Genomic DNA, 20,605 nt, shown 5'->3' with positions numbered 1-20,605 from the left:
ACTATTTGTCTTCTCTTAGATCCCGAGTTTATAAATCCCTTATAAGTTTGTTTTTTTATTTTACCAGTTTGTAGTTTATTGTCTAATTGTATCTTGGATGGCTAATCTATTTTATTACCATTAATACTTTTACTACTTCTAATACTCGGAGATTTGACCCGACAATGTCGTCTCACTGTGCTAATGAGATATGACAACTTCAACCGATTTACACATATGCCATATTTTATGCTGGGTTTAATTGACTAAAACATAGAAAGTTTCGATAACTTTTTTTGAGTTAGGTAAGTGAATCAAGAATAGTTTATGAAATCCAATCTGACGAATCTACAGCTACAATATGGAGATAATATATAGGATTGAAATAAAACGACAGTGTCATCAATTGATTTTACTCTGATAGCCTCCTCAACCACTAGTTTAGTATCTTAGCAATTGAATTGTTATTTATTAAAGGTGAATAGTTGCTACAAGTGGAATCCACATTACACAATTTGTCATGTTTGGGACTGACCAGCTAAATGTACCAACATCCCAATGTGGATGGATGAAATGTGCATTGTGAATCCTATTCAATGTTAGCCACCATTCAATTTTACTCAAACTTGTGAGTAAATGACAATAAAGAGCCAATTCACTTCAGGATGCATGTAATTGGCCATAGAAACTAGCCAATGTTAGTGCTGAATATCAATAACGAGAAAAAAACACTTATACAACATTCAACTGAATTATAGGGCTTGAATACTGAACAAGTTAGTTAGTTTCATAAAGGTAAATATAATAACAATAACAGTCAGTGATACAATAGATTTTCTAAATATGAAGAGAGTTTATACCAGTGTACTGAATTTCCTCTTTTTGTGTCGTTCTTGTCATTAATAATACAAATACATGTGGGTGTAAGTATGTGGAAAATGAATAGAATAATTCAAGCCAACTTTTTCTTTCTACAACGTTGCTAAGTCATTTATTTTCTTTAACCGAAATATATCCTGATAGAAATTCATATTGAGAAACTGCTGATAACTAGAAAACCTTTTAAAATAATTGTTTTTTTTTTAAAAATTATTTGTGAATACATCACAATGCAAACGCTAAGTTGGAATCCTGACGGGCAAAGGAAAAGAGGAAGACCAAAGAATACAGAGTCGGAAATTTAAAGCATATATCAAAAAGATGAATAGCCACTGGAAAGGATTGGCCAAGACAGAGTTCAATGGAGAATCCCGGTGGGTGGCCTACACTCCTTGACGAAGGGTAACAGGCATAAGTCAGTAAGTAAGTGCGTTTCTGTCTTTTTTATGAATAGATTTTTAGTTTGTAAACAATGAACATAATAGTTTATCATTAAAAAAGAAATAGATTAATTGGTTAACAATGGAAGTAAGCAGTGGAACTAAAGAAATACGTTTCTTCCTATTTGGTACTCATCAGTCGAATGTACGTGCAACCTAACGATAGTGAGTAGCGGTCCCAGAGTGAACATCAACTCTAGGATGCAGTTAAATCCACCTGAGTCTCAAACGCGGCAAAACGTGCATTCTGGATCTCACAGTTAGTCATCATTTATATCTGCTTAACATTTTGTTTATCTGTTTGTTATCTACCCAAAACTTGTCAGTAATCCATTGAAAAAGATTGAATATTTTCATCATCATTACCAAGAAATACATTTTCGTATAAACTATGATTATTCCATTATGTAATCAAATGTTAAACAGATGATAAAATTTGTCTGATACATAAGTAAAACCAAGCAACCGATTGATATATGAATTTTTAATTTCCACCAAATAAATGTTTCAAAACAAATACCAACTAGCTCATTTAGCTAATGAATGATTTTGTATCACATATTTTCGTAGAATGCATTAAACACAAATACTTGGCAAGAAAAGTGAGCAATCATGCCATGGGATAAGTATAATATACACTGTGTGTTATAACTTATGGCCTTGTGCCCTATTAATATATGACGTAGTGATACTACCAATTAGAGAACAGTGATTTATCGATCGAACCAATGATGCGTAAACTCATATGATCAGTCCAGAGTCATTATCGGTGCTACTTCCTGCCTTGCCCTCTCTGTCTGTTAAGTTCAGAACACAAATCTCAGTCTCCGCGATATCAATCATGTATTTCAAACATACTAGGTTTATGTTACAAACCAAACAGACCACATTGCACCACAAAATGGAAAACAACATTCGTACAAGATCTAGTCAAAAGTAGCTATGAATGTGGGAGACACTAATTGGTAGACTGGGTATAACTCAAGAACAGTAAATCGTATGATAAATAAAGCTTATAATTTGAGGAACATGAATATGCATAGTCTAGCTACTTACTAGTTGTACGACAAAAATAAATGTATTGTATTGCTCCATAAATAATTCTCAAAAGTTACCATTCATAAATCTTATCAGGATATAACACTGTGGATATAAATACATGCGAGAGAAATATATTATTTCTTACAATGTAAACTAACAAAGACTGGTCCGAATTTCGTTTGTTTAGAGTAAACTTCCAAACAAATCAAGTTATTAATAAGCTACAGAATAATAAGCATCCTCATGGTATGCAGATACATAAATTTATAAAGGTATCCATGTATATGGTATTCTCGAATTCCTACGTTGTAATACAATTCGATCAACTTTTAAATAATTTATAGGTACAACAATTGTGGGGGCTCAGTTAGTTACTTTTAAATTTATTTATTAACCCTACAAGACATTCAAGAAGAAAAAATTTTTTGATTAAGATTATAAACTGATTGATGTTAGACCATAATTGAAAACCTGGAAGCACTGGACGGGCGTTTTGTTCTATTGTGGGACTCCACGATCCTGACACGCGAAATTCCAACCCAGGACCTATCGGTCTCGCGCGCGGACGTTTAACCTCTAGACCACTGAGCCAATATACAATGGTGTTAATGTCTAACCACAACACTTTTACAAATGAAAGATTGTAATTAAAAGTTCATTGATTTGGAGATGAAAAAAATCAATTTTAAAATAAAAAAAGTTCCAGCGTATTTAAAAAGACCATTTGAAGACACCATAACCACTTTTAGCAAGAAGAAACTATTGATTCGATCTAGAACTTTATGTTTATTAGCCAAATAACCAGGTCCAAATAATTTGAGAGTTCATTTTAATGTAACTGAAGGTCAATGATATAATACATCTTTACTGTTAATTGATTTATTCTTTTGGGATGATTTCGATCGGAAAAGATATATATATATATAATATGGTCTCTTCAACCAAGAGTTTATATCGTCAAGTATACTAAACTGAATAATGACTGAGTATTAAAATAGTATTAAACCGATATAAGTTAGATTTCATGCAAATTCTTACAGTTTAGTAGGTCAACAATACATAAATAGTTTTTGTATACTCCTACCAATCATAAATCCTTAACTCTTAGATCGTCTATTCAAGTTGGGAAAATTAAGTAAGGTGAATTTTAATGAACATCATTTAACTTAAGTGAATTGTAACAGTTTCAGTTATAAATTAATATTAAAAAAATCCAAAACTTTATAGATTAATACCAAGTAGTCAATCAGTTATATGCAATATGGAATTTAACATGCATGAGCATCGATCAAGTTGCCTTATCAGCATAGCGATAGTAATAGTATCCGTGGTAATAAAAAAGATTAGGCATAGACAATATGCTATTAAGAAAAAGATATGGATTTGTGGAATACTAATAAAAATTCTAAAGATGATTTAGTAACTTGGGTTCAAAAGTAAAACAAAGAATGAATGCACCTACTCAATCGTAAACGATTTTGAGCCATATCAACCCAAGTATCTAAACAACGGTTACAAAAATTAACCTTACCCCAACTAGACAGTCTGTGCGTACCTATATGGCTCAATCTAACAGTTAGTGATCTCATCGGTTGATTCTATATTTAGATTTGACTGTCCTTAACATTTTTTCTGGCTTAATCCTGCACCAGCCATCATCGCGCATCAGAGTAGGTGGTGGTTTGGTATATGTAATACAATCCCATCCACCTCAGTCAAAAAAGGACAATCTCATCGACCGATTTATTATGTTTTACTCGTGTACTAAGTATAACCTTAGCATCGTTCACTTGATGTCTATAACGTATATGCGGAATGCTATGAAGATACCTATGGTTAGACACTAGCATTGATTGAGTCTCTTCTATTTTCAAAAGGCCGTGTTCCACTTATATAAAGTAAAACAGACCTAATTGCTGCACAATAAACTCATTCATTTAGTTGTCATCTTCCCTACACCACAAATGACGTAAGTTATAAAATTCAATCGAGCTTTCCAAATCCATTCGGTTAGATAAAATTGTTACAAAGATAATGATAGAGTTATCTAAAATTCCACCCTTTTATTAATTAAAGTGAATAAAGTTCAGTAGAAATATTCTATGAATAACCCCGTTTACAATTTTATTTTTCATAGTTAACTGTGTAGAATAATAGAGAATGGGATTTTATACAAAACTTACTAAAAAGATGTAATTTAGAAAGAGATTATTCATTTTTCACTAATATATGAGAATAATTCATCAATCTTAACAAACAAACAAAAGTTTCCCGTTAGATTCAAAAATATTTATAACAATGAATGTTCTTATACTGAACAACTAAAAACTGGTAATAATCATGTGCTCATTAGTAAATAGCTTCAAGATGGATTTCATGGAGTTCTAATGAGAAGCTGTAACTGTAGTGAACGAGAACACAAGTGGGGACAATCGAATGTATTTCAATACGAAATTATAGAATCTCTTAATAAAATCTGAGAATCATACAGTCAATACTTAATTTGCAAAATATCAGTCAATCATCTCAGACTTCACTGCTCCTCCACTTCTATACTAATTGCTTTCTGTTATCATTCTTTCCTTCTCGATCTTCTTGACTTTCTGCTGCCAGACATTCTATTCCTGACTAGTGTCATGTACTACTTACATCGATATAAGTAGCACACACCACAGTAATTAGTGGAGTTCAACCCGTGTCGAATGTGAGACAGTTATCCACTTCAGATAATGATAATGGGTTGCGCAAATTCATGGGTCGATTGAAGTTAGATATTACCGATTCAGTAGTCTAGAGGTTAAGCGTTCGCGCGCTAGACTGAAGGTCTCAGGTTCGAGTCCGGCGTTAAACATCGTGGATGAGCACAGCTGAGGAGTCCTATATTAGGACGAAACAGCCGTCCGTTGCTACCGGGTTTTCGATCGTGGTCTAGCTTTGATCGACTCGTGAATTCAACTGTTAAAAACTGGTCGTTAAATTTTTTTGCCTTTTCGTGATTAAATTTTCTTACAACAAAATCTGATTAGTTCAACTTACAATTTTGGTTAATTTTTTGTTTGCTTATTTTTTTGTTGTTGATTATTTTACCGTTTTGTGAAATATTAGGTTTTCATGTCGGAATGAACTTTTGTCCCAAGATTATGACAACCACATCAAAATACGTAAAAGCAACCCTACCAAAATAAAGTTTGAAACTATTTATCAAAATTTTGACGCAATTTTTCAGAACATAATTTTTAAAAAAATACTGAAACCATACAAGAAATGTAATTAACTCGATCCCGTATTTGATTATTGATAGATAATTGTTGAATAATGCGAAATGTTTAAAGTTAGAACTGTAAATTCTTGGATGTTGACTTAATGGTCTAAATGTTAATTGTAATGTTGAGAAGCCCTACACTAGGATAATATAGTTGTCAAGTAATCACTGGTACTCAAACTGAAATTAATCTGTGGCAAATACCAATTACAAATTAATATAGTCTCCGCAAAACCATTTTATTTAAACATTTAATAATTGACGACTGACCTAAGTGAAAAGATGTTAACCAATATTTTTTCTAAGGTTTCCATTCTATTTAACATTTTTGTTAACCTGTTAAAAGGATTGAGTTTATTTATTTCTGTTTCAAATTGTCTAATCACCATGTTTTAATTATATGGATAACGCTGTTGAGGTGTTGACAACTTATAAATCGAACAGTTGTTTTGTATACTTGACTAATTATAATAAGATCACCAATAAAATCGATAGGACTATGCTGTTTTGATAAGCTTGAGGGAAACTACTACAAATGATCTTTTTTAATTTATGCCTAAATTTTGAGTCAGCCAGTAAATAGTTAGTGTAAACCAGGAATATTTATCTGGAAAAGTAACAAGACCTGAAAGAGTATAGTAGTGTTACAATGTTTGCAATTTTTTCCAATATTTGTAGTCAGTTATTGCATTGGAAATGGCTTAGAACTGATCGCAATGGGGTAGATATATTCACTCCTCATCGACCCCTCCTAGTTGTTGAATTGTAAAATCATCCCATACGTTTTACGTCTCTAATCATATTGTATATGTCTATTTTCTTATATTGAGATAGTGGCGAAGATTTGTAGCTCGGGTGAATGATTTTGATGGACTTTGTTCTCTGAGCTGGATGGTTTGGTCGTGGGGCTTTCATTGTTCTTCTGAACAACGTCATCAGTACAAACTTCAGATAGAAGCTTCACAACCAAACCATCCAGCTCAGAGAACAAAACTCCATCAAAATCTCTTATATTGCCATTGTTACTGTTATTTATTTTACTGCTCTGGTATTTGTGAAGATAGTTTCATTTCATTGTACTAATATGATATAGCACCTCGGACTGATGAAAATGTGTTCCAGATTCTACGTTCCACATGAATGAATGAATGAATGAGTATTCTATTTGTATATTGAAGAAATTTCATTGCATTAACTTAGTCGTCTGAGTGTAAACAAGTTTAATCCTGGATACTTCGTAAGAGTATAGACACTTTTATGAACAATCTTATTTTTTTTAATTCCATGAGATCTGAGTACTATGTATGTTGGTATTGTAGTGGCTTAGCTTTGTTAATCAATCGCCTTGATAACCGTAATTATATAAATCCCAACGGTGTTTGAAATCAGAAGGCAATAAAAAAGTGGAGACTACAGTTTATTAGCAGATAGCACGGATCACAAACCTACGAGCACACCCAGTGAGTTTGAAGCAAAAGCTATTAGTAGGATTCGGGTACATATATACGTGGGGAAGTAAATGATTGATTGGGTGATGTTTAATTTATCAACACTTAAGCTAGAGAGAGATATTTGCATAAGCTGTTATGTGATCAAGCGTACATGTTTATACAGACATGGCAGTGATCAGAATAGTACAAAGAAATATGTGAATTGTTACTGTTTGAATAACGTTGTCTGTTAAATAAGTTAATAGAAAGTGCTTAACCAAAATTAATCATAATCGAAATTGATTGTAGGCTATCTGCTACGGTATTTTCTTTAAACAAATCTGTATATATAACAAATGATAAATGGTAATAATTTTTGAATTAAGTTGACAAAAATGACAAATAAGTGTTAATTTCTAGATCCTTTTTATTATGGTGATGGATTTACATAGTTTGATTTGTAGTTTAATTGAAGCTGACAGTACATTAAATGAATACATTACATTAATGGATTGAGGTTGTCCGTAACATTCAATTTTTTTTCTCAAGTTTGTTGTATCCAGGACTTTTAATCTTGTTTTTCATTCGTTTATTGTGTGAATACTATATACTGGAGAGTAATTTTCATTAGAGATTTCATTATAAAACACACTTGAACTTTTCTGAAACTGTCCGTTATGAACATGTCAGTGTAGTGAAACTCAACAATGATAGACAGAAAAGCACAAATACAATGAAATTCAAAGCTTAAAATAAAATCTCTAATGAGAATTACGTTTCAATATACTGTACTCATTCATCATGTAAGATGAAATAGTGACTGAAAATGCTAAATATAACAACCATATTAAACATTTAAAAAACGTTATGGACATTTACAATCTATGTATGTCACATAGTAAACACAATATCACTAATTGTCTCAATACAATAAGAACCAATTAGAGAAAAATACTACTAGGACAATTTTATCATTGTATACTTAATGACCTTAATCTTTTAGTTTCTTGGATCAAAAAAAAATACTTTAGAAAGTGATCAATTTTTTCCATTAATCAATAATGTTGAAGGTATTGTGTAAATACTATACACTAGTATAACTTCATGTGATTAATCGATTATATGTGTATACATCTTAATTCAATGAATTTGTATTGACAAACTAATATTGAAACACTTGGAAATGAGTAAAAAGAAACAAAACCAAAAAAGAAATTATTAAAACAAACGAATTCCTTCATTTAAGTAGTTAGTGATAGCTAAAGTGATTTTTTTTATTCCTTATTATAGATTGTCATTCATTACAAACACTATTTTACACGTCATCATGTTACTTATTATAATAAGTAACGACATATATTGATAACCATTTGTGCGTAAACTATGAGTTATTTATTTATCACTATGTAGAAAAGTAAACTATTATTTCTACGTAATATAATGATTGGTATACGTAGCAGACTACGTTGAAATTGTATTATGTTGGATGTTGTTGTATGTAAATTATCCCTTAAGTCTTATAACATCTTATATCTGTCAAAATGACAATCAAGTTGAAATAAGATCCATCTAATGTTTATGGAATCATACTTTACAAAATCTCAATTCTATTGTAATATATACATGGATTGGTGTTGATTAAAACAATGGAGAAAGCGTTATCATGATTAAACTATCAGAGTACAGTTCAACATAACGTTATCAAAAGTTGATGTATTTGGATTCATGGAAACAAAAAAGAAAATTTTTAATCATTTCTTGAGGATGTTCACTGTGTAATTTACGAAATGGATTGACTGTAGCTAAGGAAAAAATAAGATTGAAATCAGGAGATAACTGTTTTTATTCTTAGTACTAAATATTACAGTCTATACCTATGATATCACTACTAGGGGTGAAACTTAAGACTTCTAAGTTTTTGTCAGTCGCATTTATGAACATAATTACAACTTGACTAGAGTTGAATGATAACTTATTGATATTAGAAACAAAGTGCTCTCCACGAGACCTGAAAATACTGAATTTAATCTGTGATTAAACTCATGAAGTGACTCATATTAGTACAAAACAGATTCTCATTGCTCGTTGGTTTTTAATGGTTGTTTAGTTACAGTCAGTCATCTTGAGGCTTACACATAAATATATATTTCTAGTAATTTCACTGACTTTTAAACAAAAACTACTTCCTAACCTCGCTAAAGAAAAAGTTTAAGTTTTCAAAATAGTATTTATGGATGGGGTTGACTATAATGGTTTTAGTGGTTTAGAGGTTAGCCGAACGTAATGAGACTCAGAAGTCCTGGGTTCGGTCATCAGTGAGATTGGGAATGAGTACTGCTGACAGGTCTCATAATTTAAAAGAAGACAAAGAGTGTATACACTCACGCCATTGTGATCGATTCTGAGCCAAGTCACTCGGAGTCTTCAACCATTGATTACGATAGTCACGCGGATCCCAACCAAGTAGTCTGCATCTAACAACATGACTAAGACTATAAGTTATTGATTTCAAGCACTACTAACACGTTCTGGTTTGGCCGCTCTTAACTTTCTTCCAACCATCCCCAACACTAGTCAGTATTACGCGTCGCGGTAATCGGTGTTCAGGCATACGTAACACGTGGCCCAACCATCTTAGTCGATGAGACAGAGATGTGTGGTGTTTCCAACGAATAAATCTACGTCGATAATTAGCAAAGAGTAACAAACAAAGAATCCTTAGTGCGATATTTAGTTAAATCAAACCAGTATACAAGAGAAAAATTCAAGAATGATTTCAAGTCATATAGCTCACTAATTTCTTAATTCTTAATCTTAAACTTGGTAAATTTAATTCTCCTATAAATCTAAAGATTTCATGGACAAACTCATATAATACTTGAAACTGGTTATTCTAAAAAAACAACTCCTTACATAAGATAACACCATTTGACCATCTCAAGTTTATTATGTCATCAATTTCTCCCATCAATTAATCATATTCAAGGCATTAATTAAATTAGACAGCTTATTGTCGTACATTAAATGTACGTTTATATTAAATTCCATAATCCTGTGACTTGACATAAGTAATTAGAGGATATAAGGTGAAACAGTCAGTCAGTCAGTTACAACGTAGGACCAGACACATATATGCATCGATCCAAGTTGTCACACCTCATTAGCACAGCAAGATGAACACCAGATTCATAGAAGCAGTTAACTCAATGGTGTAATATATAAAGGAAAGATTTTATGAAAGGATATAGTACAGAAAGAAAGAATTAGTGCATAAAAAGAAGGATATGAAGCGATTTTAATCTCTCAGTTTAAAGGAAGACAGAGAGTATATACACTGACACCATTGTGATCGATTCTGAGCCATTTCACCCAGTCTCCAATAAGGTGAAACATTCATAGGCAATAAAAAAATTTCCCATTTGTTTATCAGTTTAACTTTCATCCGACTATAATCAACGAATGCAGCTATTTTCATGTAATTGCAATGAAAATCAGTTGATATTTGCAATTGACGAAAAACAATGGAATATCAAGTATTAAAAAAATAAGGTCTATGCTGTCATCTGATTCAAATGAACTTAATTTTCTGATTAGTTAATCAGTACTATACTAACCCATCTAAAATGTTTAACACGAGAACTAGTTTATAATTTTTGATTTCATCAAAAAATCTTGTATCAATAAAGTGTAAGTTTTGCAGTTAACTTATGAAAAACCTTTAAATATTCATCCTAGCAATAATGATAAATTCATTTTCTGCTCCCCTCTCTCAACTCGAACATTGAGAAACGATCATAATAAATCTATTTATGTCTAATGAGAAATTAGATTTAATGAATCATTTTTAACTTCTATATATACTACTGATGATATTGGAGGGGGCTAACTGCCTACTCTAACGTATTCATTGAAGAAATCTTACAATATCGTTGCAAGTACTTTATGAGGTAAATAAACGGGATAGATAATATCATATTTGACTTATGAGAATATCTTGGAAGCATGTTCTTTTAACAGCGAAACTCTTGATTCAAATGTCAGTCCATTCATGCATGCAAACATAAATATTGTTAACAAATTAAGTGACTAGTTCCAATAATATACTTACTGAATAAGTTGTATCCAATTGTAATTGTTCATCACTAATAATCATCCAAGCTGGATAATGAATAGCTCTTTTGACAGTAATATTCTCACCACTTTGATGATGACTATTAGTGGCAGTAATAGTACTTGTTGAAAGTTTCGGTGTTAAATTACTCGAGGCAAATCCTTCACTTACATTATAACGCTGCATAGAATGAATATTATTATACAAGGATGTTTGATTTATCACAGTTTTAAGTATTAAAGGCATTGATTCATAGAATTCAGTTTGATTGAATTGATTCATCCCACTGTCAAATGTTGATGAGTTTGTGATTTCTGAAATAGATGGTTTCTTTTGCGAACGCGTAAACGATGTTGTTGATTGAGGTGATGACAACGAATTATTCGATAGACAACTAACACGAGAGGATGATAAACGGCTACAATGTTCACTGACATCATTTAGCAATATCTCTGGTTCAACAATTTGATCACTTGTCTTACGTTTAGGTGGCCATAAACTAACTGAAGATAAATTTATCATTGATTTAGAAAGAGGTTTATTTGTTTTATTTAACTGATCAACATTTATTTCTTCTGAATTATCCGAATTTACAAATGCATTCTCTTCATCACCAACATAAGCTCCAATACCTAAGTTGCCAAGAAAAGATTGCATTTCTTGTGGAGGTGAATTAGAATTATCAGGATAATGATGATGATGATGATGATGATGATGATGATGATGATGATACTGATGAGGATGAGGATTCTGACTGGTTTGTTGATTATAAGAATGATTATTCTCTGTTCTTAATCCATCCAATGTTATTGCAGTTGTAGCACTAATACTAGTCATTTTTAATAAACGTAACCATCTTCGAACTTTTTTACCGGGATTTACATTTTCATCTTTTGATTCAATTTTGGTGGGTTCTCTAGCACTTTGAATAATATCACCTGTACTTTGATTTCTTCTAGCTTTCTTTTTTACATCACTTCTTTGTTGAGCACCTCTACCACGAAATATTCTTGGTCGTTTAGATATACTTATATCTTCAGATAAATTTGACATATTTTTTTACATACAACAATGATGATAAATGATTGAATTTATTTACAAAAAAAAAGTAGTAATCACTGTGTTTCTATCATTTAATCTTTGATTAGAATTGTATAAATGAACAAATCTCCATGGAAATTGAACAAATCAAAATTTTTGATTCCATTTAACATTTGTTTATCTGACTGATTTTTATATAGAAACAAAACAAATATGATTTTGATGAGTTTAATTTGAACTTTAACCAAGAATGTCTTATTCAAATTGTAAGCATTCTTCTTTTTTTCTTCCTTTAATATGTACTCTTTCAAATATATTGTAACTTACCATAAGCAATTTATACCATATATACATAGTACATATTGTATATACAATCAGATAACATGTATATACATATAGGTACATACATTTGTGCTTGTTTATATATATATATATATCTACCTATCCTAACATAGAATATGATATTGTTTGTACAAAGTGTAACTAAGTAAGTAAATAAATAATGTAAGTTAGATTGAAAAATCACACACACAAATCAATAAAATCAGTCATATAACACCTACGCATAAAATTTTGAGAAGTTGGTCAGGACAGTAGTTAGTGTTCTTTGTTGTTTTTATTGTTTTCGTTGTTTGTTCTTGAGAGAGAAAAAATAATATTCCACTGATGAGGTAATTTCAATACAGTTTCTAGTAAAACATTTCAAATAAAATGTCGGATTGAAAGAAGTAACTATTTGATTTATGATCATATAGTGATAAGGTTCTATTCAATATTCAATGTATAATAAAGTAAACTATACTTCTTGAATATATAAAAAGGATTTGTTTATTCTGATGAATAGTTCTAGATAATAGATCTAAATAGCAGCTTCATTTTCTGTTCTGTTATCATTGAAAGATTTAAAAGAAATTAAATGAGTTATACTTTATTATGGATAGTATATTATCGATGATCAGTGATATGATTGGTTAATTATTGACTAATCAGATTTTGATTACAAATAGATGTATTGACAGAATTAATTTTCTTCATGGGAGTCATGGTAACCCGAATGTAAATAATGACGAAATTTTCATAATATAAGAATTAATGTTCTCCAATTTTGAAACTAATAAACATGTTTATACATAGATTACTAGAATGAATATAGATATTAGCTATTGAAGACTTCTTTGGATAAATGACTGGGAATATTCATTTAGTTAAAGAGTGAAATGGTCGTATTGTAGTGAATGAATATTCAGGTAGGGACAACCAATTTATTATTGTAGACAAATTTATAGAAAATCTTGTTAACATATGAGAATCATAGATTAAATATTTCATCTGCAAAACTTCTATGAATTGTCCTTTACATTCTGTATGATTCTTCCAATTCATAATAGCTTTCTATTTCCATTTATGTTTTCTTTAAGTCGACCTTCATAGCTTTCTGCTGCCGTGCATTCCTCTTCTGATTGGTGTCACATACTATTTATGTCGACCGACATAAGTAGCATACACAACAGTATAACCTAGTCAAAAAATTGACTTACAAATGAAGTAATATCTCCCAGTTGTTAAGCGTTAATTAAATCAAATTTACTTGAAGGAGATTGAAAGCGACAACAATTGTTTTTTGTGTGGAAGTTAAATACTAACCACGCCCAATCTTGCAGAGATTTAGTGAAGTGATAATCAGAAGCCCCAGAACCAACGTATATTAAAATCTTATTTGCTTATGTAAAATTTAAAGATATGGTGAGTTTGATTTAAAGATTCTTTGAGCATAAGGAAACTGAGATTATTTAATAAACAGTTAGGATACAGTGAATTATACGATTAAAACAAGAGTTTCATACATCTAGACTATAACATATCAGGCTTCATCATTATCTAGATTATTTTAATAAAGTCAAAGGGAACATTTAATAGGATAAGTTAAGTCTAGATCTATTTACACATATCGTCCAACCATAGCTGATTCCTCATTAATTCTATCCACAGAACATAATCTGTGTATACGGTTGAATAGTATTCTAACCCAAAATCTTTTGTAGTTTGTCAGACAAATGCTAAACACGTTCACGTATAGCCTTCTCCACGTACCATCTGTACGTATATATGTTGAAGTGTAGAAACGCTTTAAAATAATCAATAAATTAAGAAATTGAAAATTGTTACACTTCACCAAACCAAATTCATTTATTCAAAAAGAAACACAAAGTTTCTATTACCCTAGTGACCTAATTTATGTGAGACTATAACAGAAGACTTTTCTCTGTAAAATTTAATCAAAAACTCTTTGATCTCTTCAATTCTTTATTTCTGAAGTCCACTAAATTAATCGATATCACATAATCTATCTTCGATCGAAGAAAACTATTTCTTTATCATACCCTTCTAGAATATTTGTTTATTTAATGTATAAATAAGCAAGCATTTGAACAATGTTAATTCTCCTATATGTATTTTCTCTTACTATCATTCTATTTTCACATATTCACTCCATTTATTCAAGACAATGGTTGTATAAATAATGTACACTCATTCTGTTTCTAACAATTTATACAATGGTTGTAAGCAATTGAAGAGAATTCATGAAATAAAATGAAGTCATGTTATTCTGCTACAATATTTATTCCTTCTTTAATTAGTCCTATAAATGGAAAGAATCGTATTAGTATTATTTGTTTATTTAGTAAACTTCTTGAGATGCATTATGATATATCAGTAGGATTGGAAAATATTTTAATCTTCTCATTGATGTTTATGACTGAAATTGATCAGTCTTTTATTGACATTTGTATATCGTGATCGGATTGTCTCGATATTGCATTACATCATAAGCATTATAAACAGAGATGGATGATGGTTAGCAGTGGAATCCAAGACACGCGTTTCGTCCTATTTGGCACATCCAGTTGACCAGTCCTAAAAAGAACGAAATGTGCATCCTGGATTCTACTGCTAGCCACCATCCATCTCTGATTATTATAAATGATATTTTGTAGATTAAAATTTTTGGTAACTGTTTTAAAGTATAGGCATTTTAAAAGGTTAACAGTTAACTTTTACAGCGTGAAATAATAACAGAAATACTAAATAGGAAAAAGATGATAAATGAGTTAGGGACTTAATGTTAAACTGGAATAAAGGTGTTAAAGACTCTCTGGAGGATCATATTCATTAATACCGTATTAATAATTATTAACTTCTTGAAGTAACAGAAAATGAAAATAAATTAGGTCTTCATTATCGATTTTGCTGAGACACTGACAAACTAATAACCACAGTAATGAGATTTATTCTCTTGTAGATAAAATTATTGTGTCGTTCAGGACAGTTCTCAACAACAAGTTTCAAGCTTTACAGGATCTAATGAAAGAACAATAAACTTCAAACTGCAAGTATGCTTCACGTTCTGTTCAGGAAGATTTGAGAGGAAGAACAAGTGCCGATGAACTGGAAAGTAGGACAACTTATCAAGATACCAAAAAAGGAAATCTCAGAAAATTGTGAGAACTACGGAGGCATCACACTACTCACAGTATCAGGAAGCAGTGACCAGTGGAGTTCAACCGGGTCTGTTGTAAGATAGTAACTCAATGAAGACAATGGTGAATGGTGGTTCAGTTTTGTGGATTGTTTGAAGTTAGGCAGTAGTCTAGAGGTTAAGCGTTCTCGCACGAGATTGATAGGTTCTGAGTTCGGATCTCGCGGGGTGGAATTGTGAATGAGCACTACTGATAAGTCCCATACTAAGATGAAATAGACGTCTAGTGCTTCCAGGTTTTCCATGGTGGTCTAGTTTCAATTGACTCATAAATTCAATTATTAATTTTTTTACAATCTCCTTAAAACCCCTCTCTGAATATAAGAAACACTTTATTTCTTGTTTATATGTACATAAGTTATATTAGTTGAATTGTCTTTATTTATTATCTAAATACTGTAATGATTAAAGGTAGTTTAGATTATTATTCGATAGTAAATTTTAAACAATTCCGTTGAATTTTTTTGTGTGTTCAAAGTCACATTCTTTTTTTTGGAAAATATTATCAGTTTACATTAAGTTTGATCTGGTTATTGTTCTAATCATGATTTTTGTTCCTTGACTTTTAAATATTAATAATGGTGCTGTTGTTCTCTCTCTCTCTCTCTCTCTCTCTCTATATATATATATATATATATATATATATATATGAATAGATGGATAGATAGATAGGTTGGTAGGTAGGTTGATACTATAGCACTGATGTTAGTTATAGTATTCACATGGTAGCAATATTTATAATCATATGAAGTCAGAATTTGAATTTGAAACCTTCATCCAACCCGCATGAAACAATAAAAAAATATTGAAAAATGAACCATTTGATAGATAATAAACGGTAATCATATTCTTAGTTAAAAGAGACCTGAAATTTAGTATCACATATTTGGCCTTAAAGGTATATGTATATATGCAAATTAAAAAGAGTATAGACGTAATCAATTGAAGCCTTTTCAAGTTTCAATCGATCTTAGAAAGAGTAAGATTTTCTTCTGGTTAATGAATAAAATATTATCTAATTATGCGTGATTTACGGTAAATAATTTGTAGAAGGAGTTAGTTGGAGATTTTATTAAACAGCTGAAACCTAGTTCAATATGAAGTAAACACTTTTTTCATTATATGATGTGTACTTACTTACTTACGCCGTTACTCACAATGAAGCATAGGCCGCCGACCAGAATTCTCCAATACACTCTGTCCTTGGCCTTCTTTTCTACTTCTATCCAATTGTTTTTCATTCTTCTCATGCCTGTCTCCATTTCTCGGCATAATGTGTTTTTTGATCTTCCTCTTCTCACTGATTCCAAGTACCTCTAGGCTGTATCTTTTCATTTCTGCAGGAATTCGGATGATGAATAACTATTTAATTTATACAATATAAAGATTAGATTGGATTGGATAGTTGATATGACTATAATAAAATTATTTCATGTCTCTACTATGAAAGTAAGATGACAAAGACTGATAACAATCGCAGATCTTATTCACCTACCGAAAACACGTCAACTCTAATTAATCAAAATATACTCAACGAACATCAGTGATAAAGTTTGATCAGTGTGACTTAATTGATAACAGATCAATGAAACTTTTATGTATTAATTTCATGAGCAAATATGAACAATAAAGAAGTATGGTAATCGGTAAAACAGTAAGAATGGCCTATGCTTGATCCCAAAAAGTGTCAGGTTAATGAGATTCTAGGCTTTTAGCAGTATTATTGCTAAGCATCTTTATGATACAGGGCGTCAGTTTGATACACTGAAATCTTTCAGCATTATCAATCGACAGTCGAATTTCGTCCTTCTCACATTCTCCGAAGTCATAGTCATCAAACGACTATAGCCGAACCAATGTATCCAAAACGAAACATTTGTAAATCTTTCCTTACTGTGGTGATTTTATCATCAGTTTATGACATCAGTTTATTCTCTCTCTCCTATTTTCATTGGATTACTACATTCGGAGTCATAACCTCATTAACTGACTGACCTAAACTTATGTTATTCTTAACTGTCATTAATTTATTTGATAGTTGAATTAATGAGTCAATTGAAGCTAGACCACCGTGGGAAACCTAGGAGTACTGGACGGCTGTTTCTCCTAGCGTGGGACTCCTCAGCGGTGACTCAAAAATTGAACTATTAAATTATTATAATATTCACAAACCCCCTCTTTGATTATTAATTTTTGTTGAAGTACGTCATTATATAATCGATTAATTATTTGGCCTCTATGATTTCGTGGTACAATGTCTGATGATACAGAATTTAATCTCACATATTATATTTATTTACAACGCTCATTAAATGTCTTCGCACTCACTACTCCACCACAGTGTTACATATCCATTTTTACTGTTATAAGTCTGTAAACTTCACAATAATCTTGATTTTAAATATTATAGGTTGTAAGCAGCTAATGAGATTTTGATGACACAAAATGAATTCATGTTGTTGTACTCAATTTTTTGTTCTTGTTTTATTTAAGATAATGAAGGGAACTAAATGCATAGAATTATTTCTCTTATCCTCGTGATTTTATTCATAATTGTTTCTTATGTCACTTTGATTCATTTAGCCCCTCTTATACTTTGAATAACTATGGCAAAATCATGTTAATTACACGATTATATTAACAACATAATCTATCGTCAACTTTAAATTCACTTAGTGTTGTTTTACTTGTATCTTCCCATTGTTATTTAAGACTGCAATTGATCAGTTTCATGCTGGCATATATGCATACTGTGCGGATTGCCTCGATAAAGCCTTAAGTCACAAGCTTTTTAAGTAAAGATAGATAATGGCTAGCAGTAGAATCCAGGACGCGCGTTTCGTGCTATTTGGGACTCATCGGCTGGATATAGCGGCATCTTAGAGTTGATGTTCACTCCGGGACTCGAAACGCGTGTCCTGGATTCCACTGCTAGCCATTATCCATCTTTGCTTGAAAAACTTGTGACTTAAAGTTATATTGGGGATATCCACACAGGAGGCATATATGCCAACATGAAACTGATCAATTGCAGTCCTAAATAACAATGGGAAGATATTGTCAACTTTATTTAATTTCACACGTCTTACTATATACAGACAACCTGTAGAAGCTACAAAACATCTGATTGTATATAATTTACACTGTAAAATGTAGTATCACAATCATTCTACAACACCCGCATATTTATTCATTGTTCATATTTTCTCACAAAATCAATGCAGAAAACTTTCATTGATCTCTTACCAATTATTTCACACTGTTTAAACATTATCACAGACTAAATCCTATTAACTAATCAGTGCGTACAATTCTGTTATAAATTGAACAAATTTGTGTCTTATCCAACAACCATTCAATAGAAACTATGTAGTAACGTCAATTTTCTTCTCGATTTTTTAAATATACACACATATACTACTGATTAACAAATAATGAGAATAAAACCAAATTTATCTATTAGACGCTTTCAACATAAACTCTCAACAACACAAGTATTTCCGTTTCTTTCGGTTCCAGTTTCTTTTAACCAAACGTTAGAATCTCTGGGTGATATTGCTCAGAATTGATCACAATAGCGTAGGTGTATACACTGTTTGTCTGTCCTTAAACCGTGAGATTGAAATTGCTTTATAACTTTATTTCTACGATCTAATTCTTTCTTCCTGTATTATATCCTTATACGCAATCTTTCTTATATGTATTATTACCATTGAAATGACTACTTATATAAATTTGGTGTTCATCTTGTTGTGATAATAAGATGTGCCAACTTAAACTGATGCATATATGTGTCTAGTCCTACGTTGCGACTAATTGAACAGAATCATTTAAATGTTGTGACTTGATAGATCACTAATTGATGACTCAATCATGTTTTAGTATCAAGTTACTTTTTCTATATTTATTCTCTAAACATGATTCATGAAATTGTCAGCATGAACAATTTTATTCACGTCTCATAATTAGGGTATACTAGTTATGACATCTTATTTACGTGATTCATTTAGTTGTATTACCAGGTAATTTCATTGAATAAGCATATATGATTTATGTAATAAATCATTTAAGAAAAAACACTATTTCTAGTCTCAGAATCAAAGATATTGTTACGCAATCACAAAGTCAGTCCAACAGACATGTGGACTAAGCATTTATCATTGTTACTTATAAACATGATGCAATAAACAACCAGTCATAATATTACAAATTAAACACACACAGCTTAGTCACTCTAATTTTATTGGTTTGTTGTTATGGTCAGATTATTCATTGATGAAAGTTACAATTTTCTTAGCTTGTTCAAATAAATACTTAAACTGAGGTTATCGAAACCTGACTAGATTTAAAATATATCGATTTCCAGTTGATTAAGACAAGAAAATTAGATAAGTAGGAAGAAACACTACCTAAAGTCCAAAGTTATCTATCAATAAATGTAACAGTTGAATACATGACAGTATGTCTAGGAAATAGTTTTACATTAGAAGAATATTTCTATCCACCATTACGATTAATTGACTAGAAAGAAGCATTTCAATATAGACTAATAGGGGATTTATACAACCCTCATAAATCGTATATATATATATATATATATATTGTAGTAGCGTTAATTTCTCACAGAAAAATATGTAGTTTGATACGATAAACTATTCAAAATGATGAACCGATCTAAGTTAGATCACTACTGAAAACCTGGAAGTATCGAACGGACGTCTGTCTTGACCACTAAGCTGATATCTAACGATGTTAACATCTATTGTCGGTCAATACAAAACATTACGCGATCATCCTCCATTATTTCCTAAAAATACTTGCTTTTAATTCGATATGAGGCAGTTACCCATCGAAAATAATGGAAGATGGTCACACAATGTTTTG

The 20,605-nt window shown here is 31.1% G+C and overlaps 1 protein-coding gene across 2 annotated transcripts in view; it reads right to left on the bottom strand.

Annotated features, from left to right (window-relative positions):
• WC2_14 (blue light receptor) overlaps positions 1–12,522 on the bottom strand; it is a 66,514-nt gene extending 53,992 nt beyond the window's left edge. For both annotated transcript variants that reach the window (XM_051216810.1, XM_051216809.1), the window contains exon 1: positions 11,140–12,522. Coding sequence is in view for 1 of the 2 variants with exons in the window: in XM_051216809.1 (XP_051065424.1) it covers positions 11,140–12,195 (1,056 nt within the window). In the remaining variant the exon portion in view is untranslated. The remainder of the gene's footprint in view (positions 1–11,139) is intronic.
• Positions 12,523–20,605: the final 8,083 nt, after the last annotated feature.

The sequence above is a fragment of the Schistosoma haematobium genome, chromosome 6, assembly GCF_000699445.3.
Source record: "Schistosoma haematobium chromosome 6, whole genome shotgun sequence".
In the NCBI taxonomy this organism is placed as follows: Eukaryota; Metazoa; Platyhelminthes; class Trematoda; order Strigeidida; family Schistosomatidae; genus Schistosoma; species Schistosoma haematobium.
This window is presented reverse-complemented; position numbering and strand designations above follow the sequence as displayed.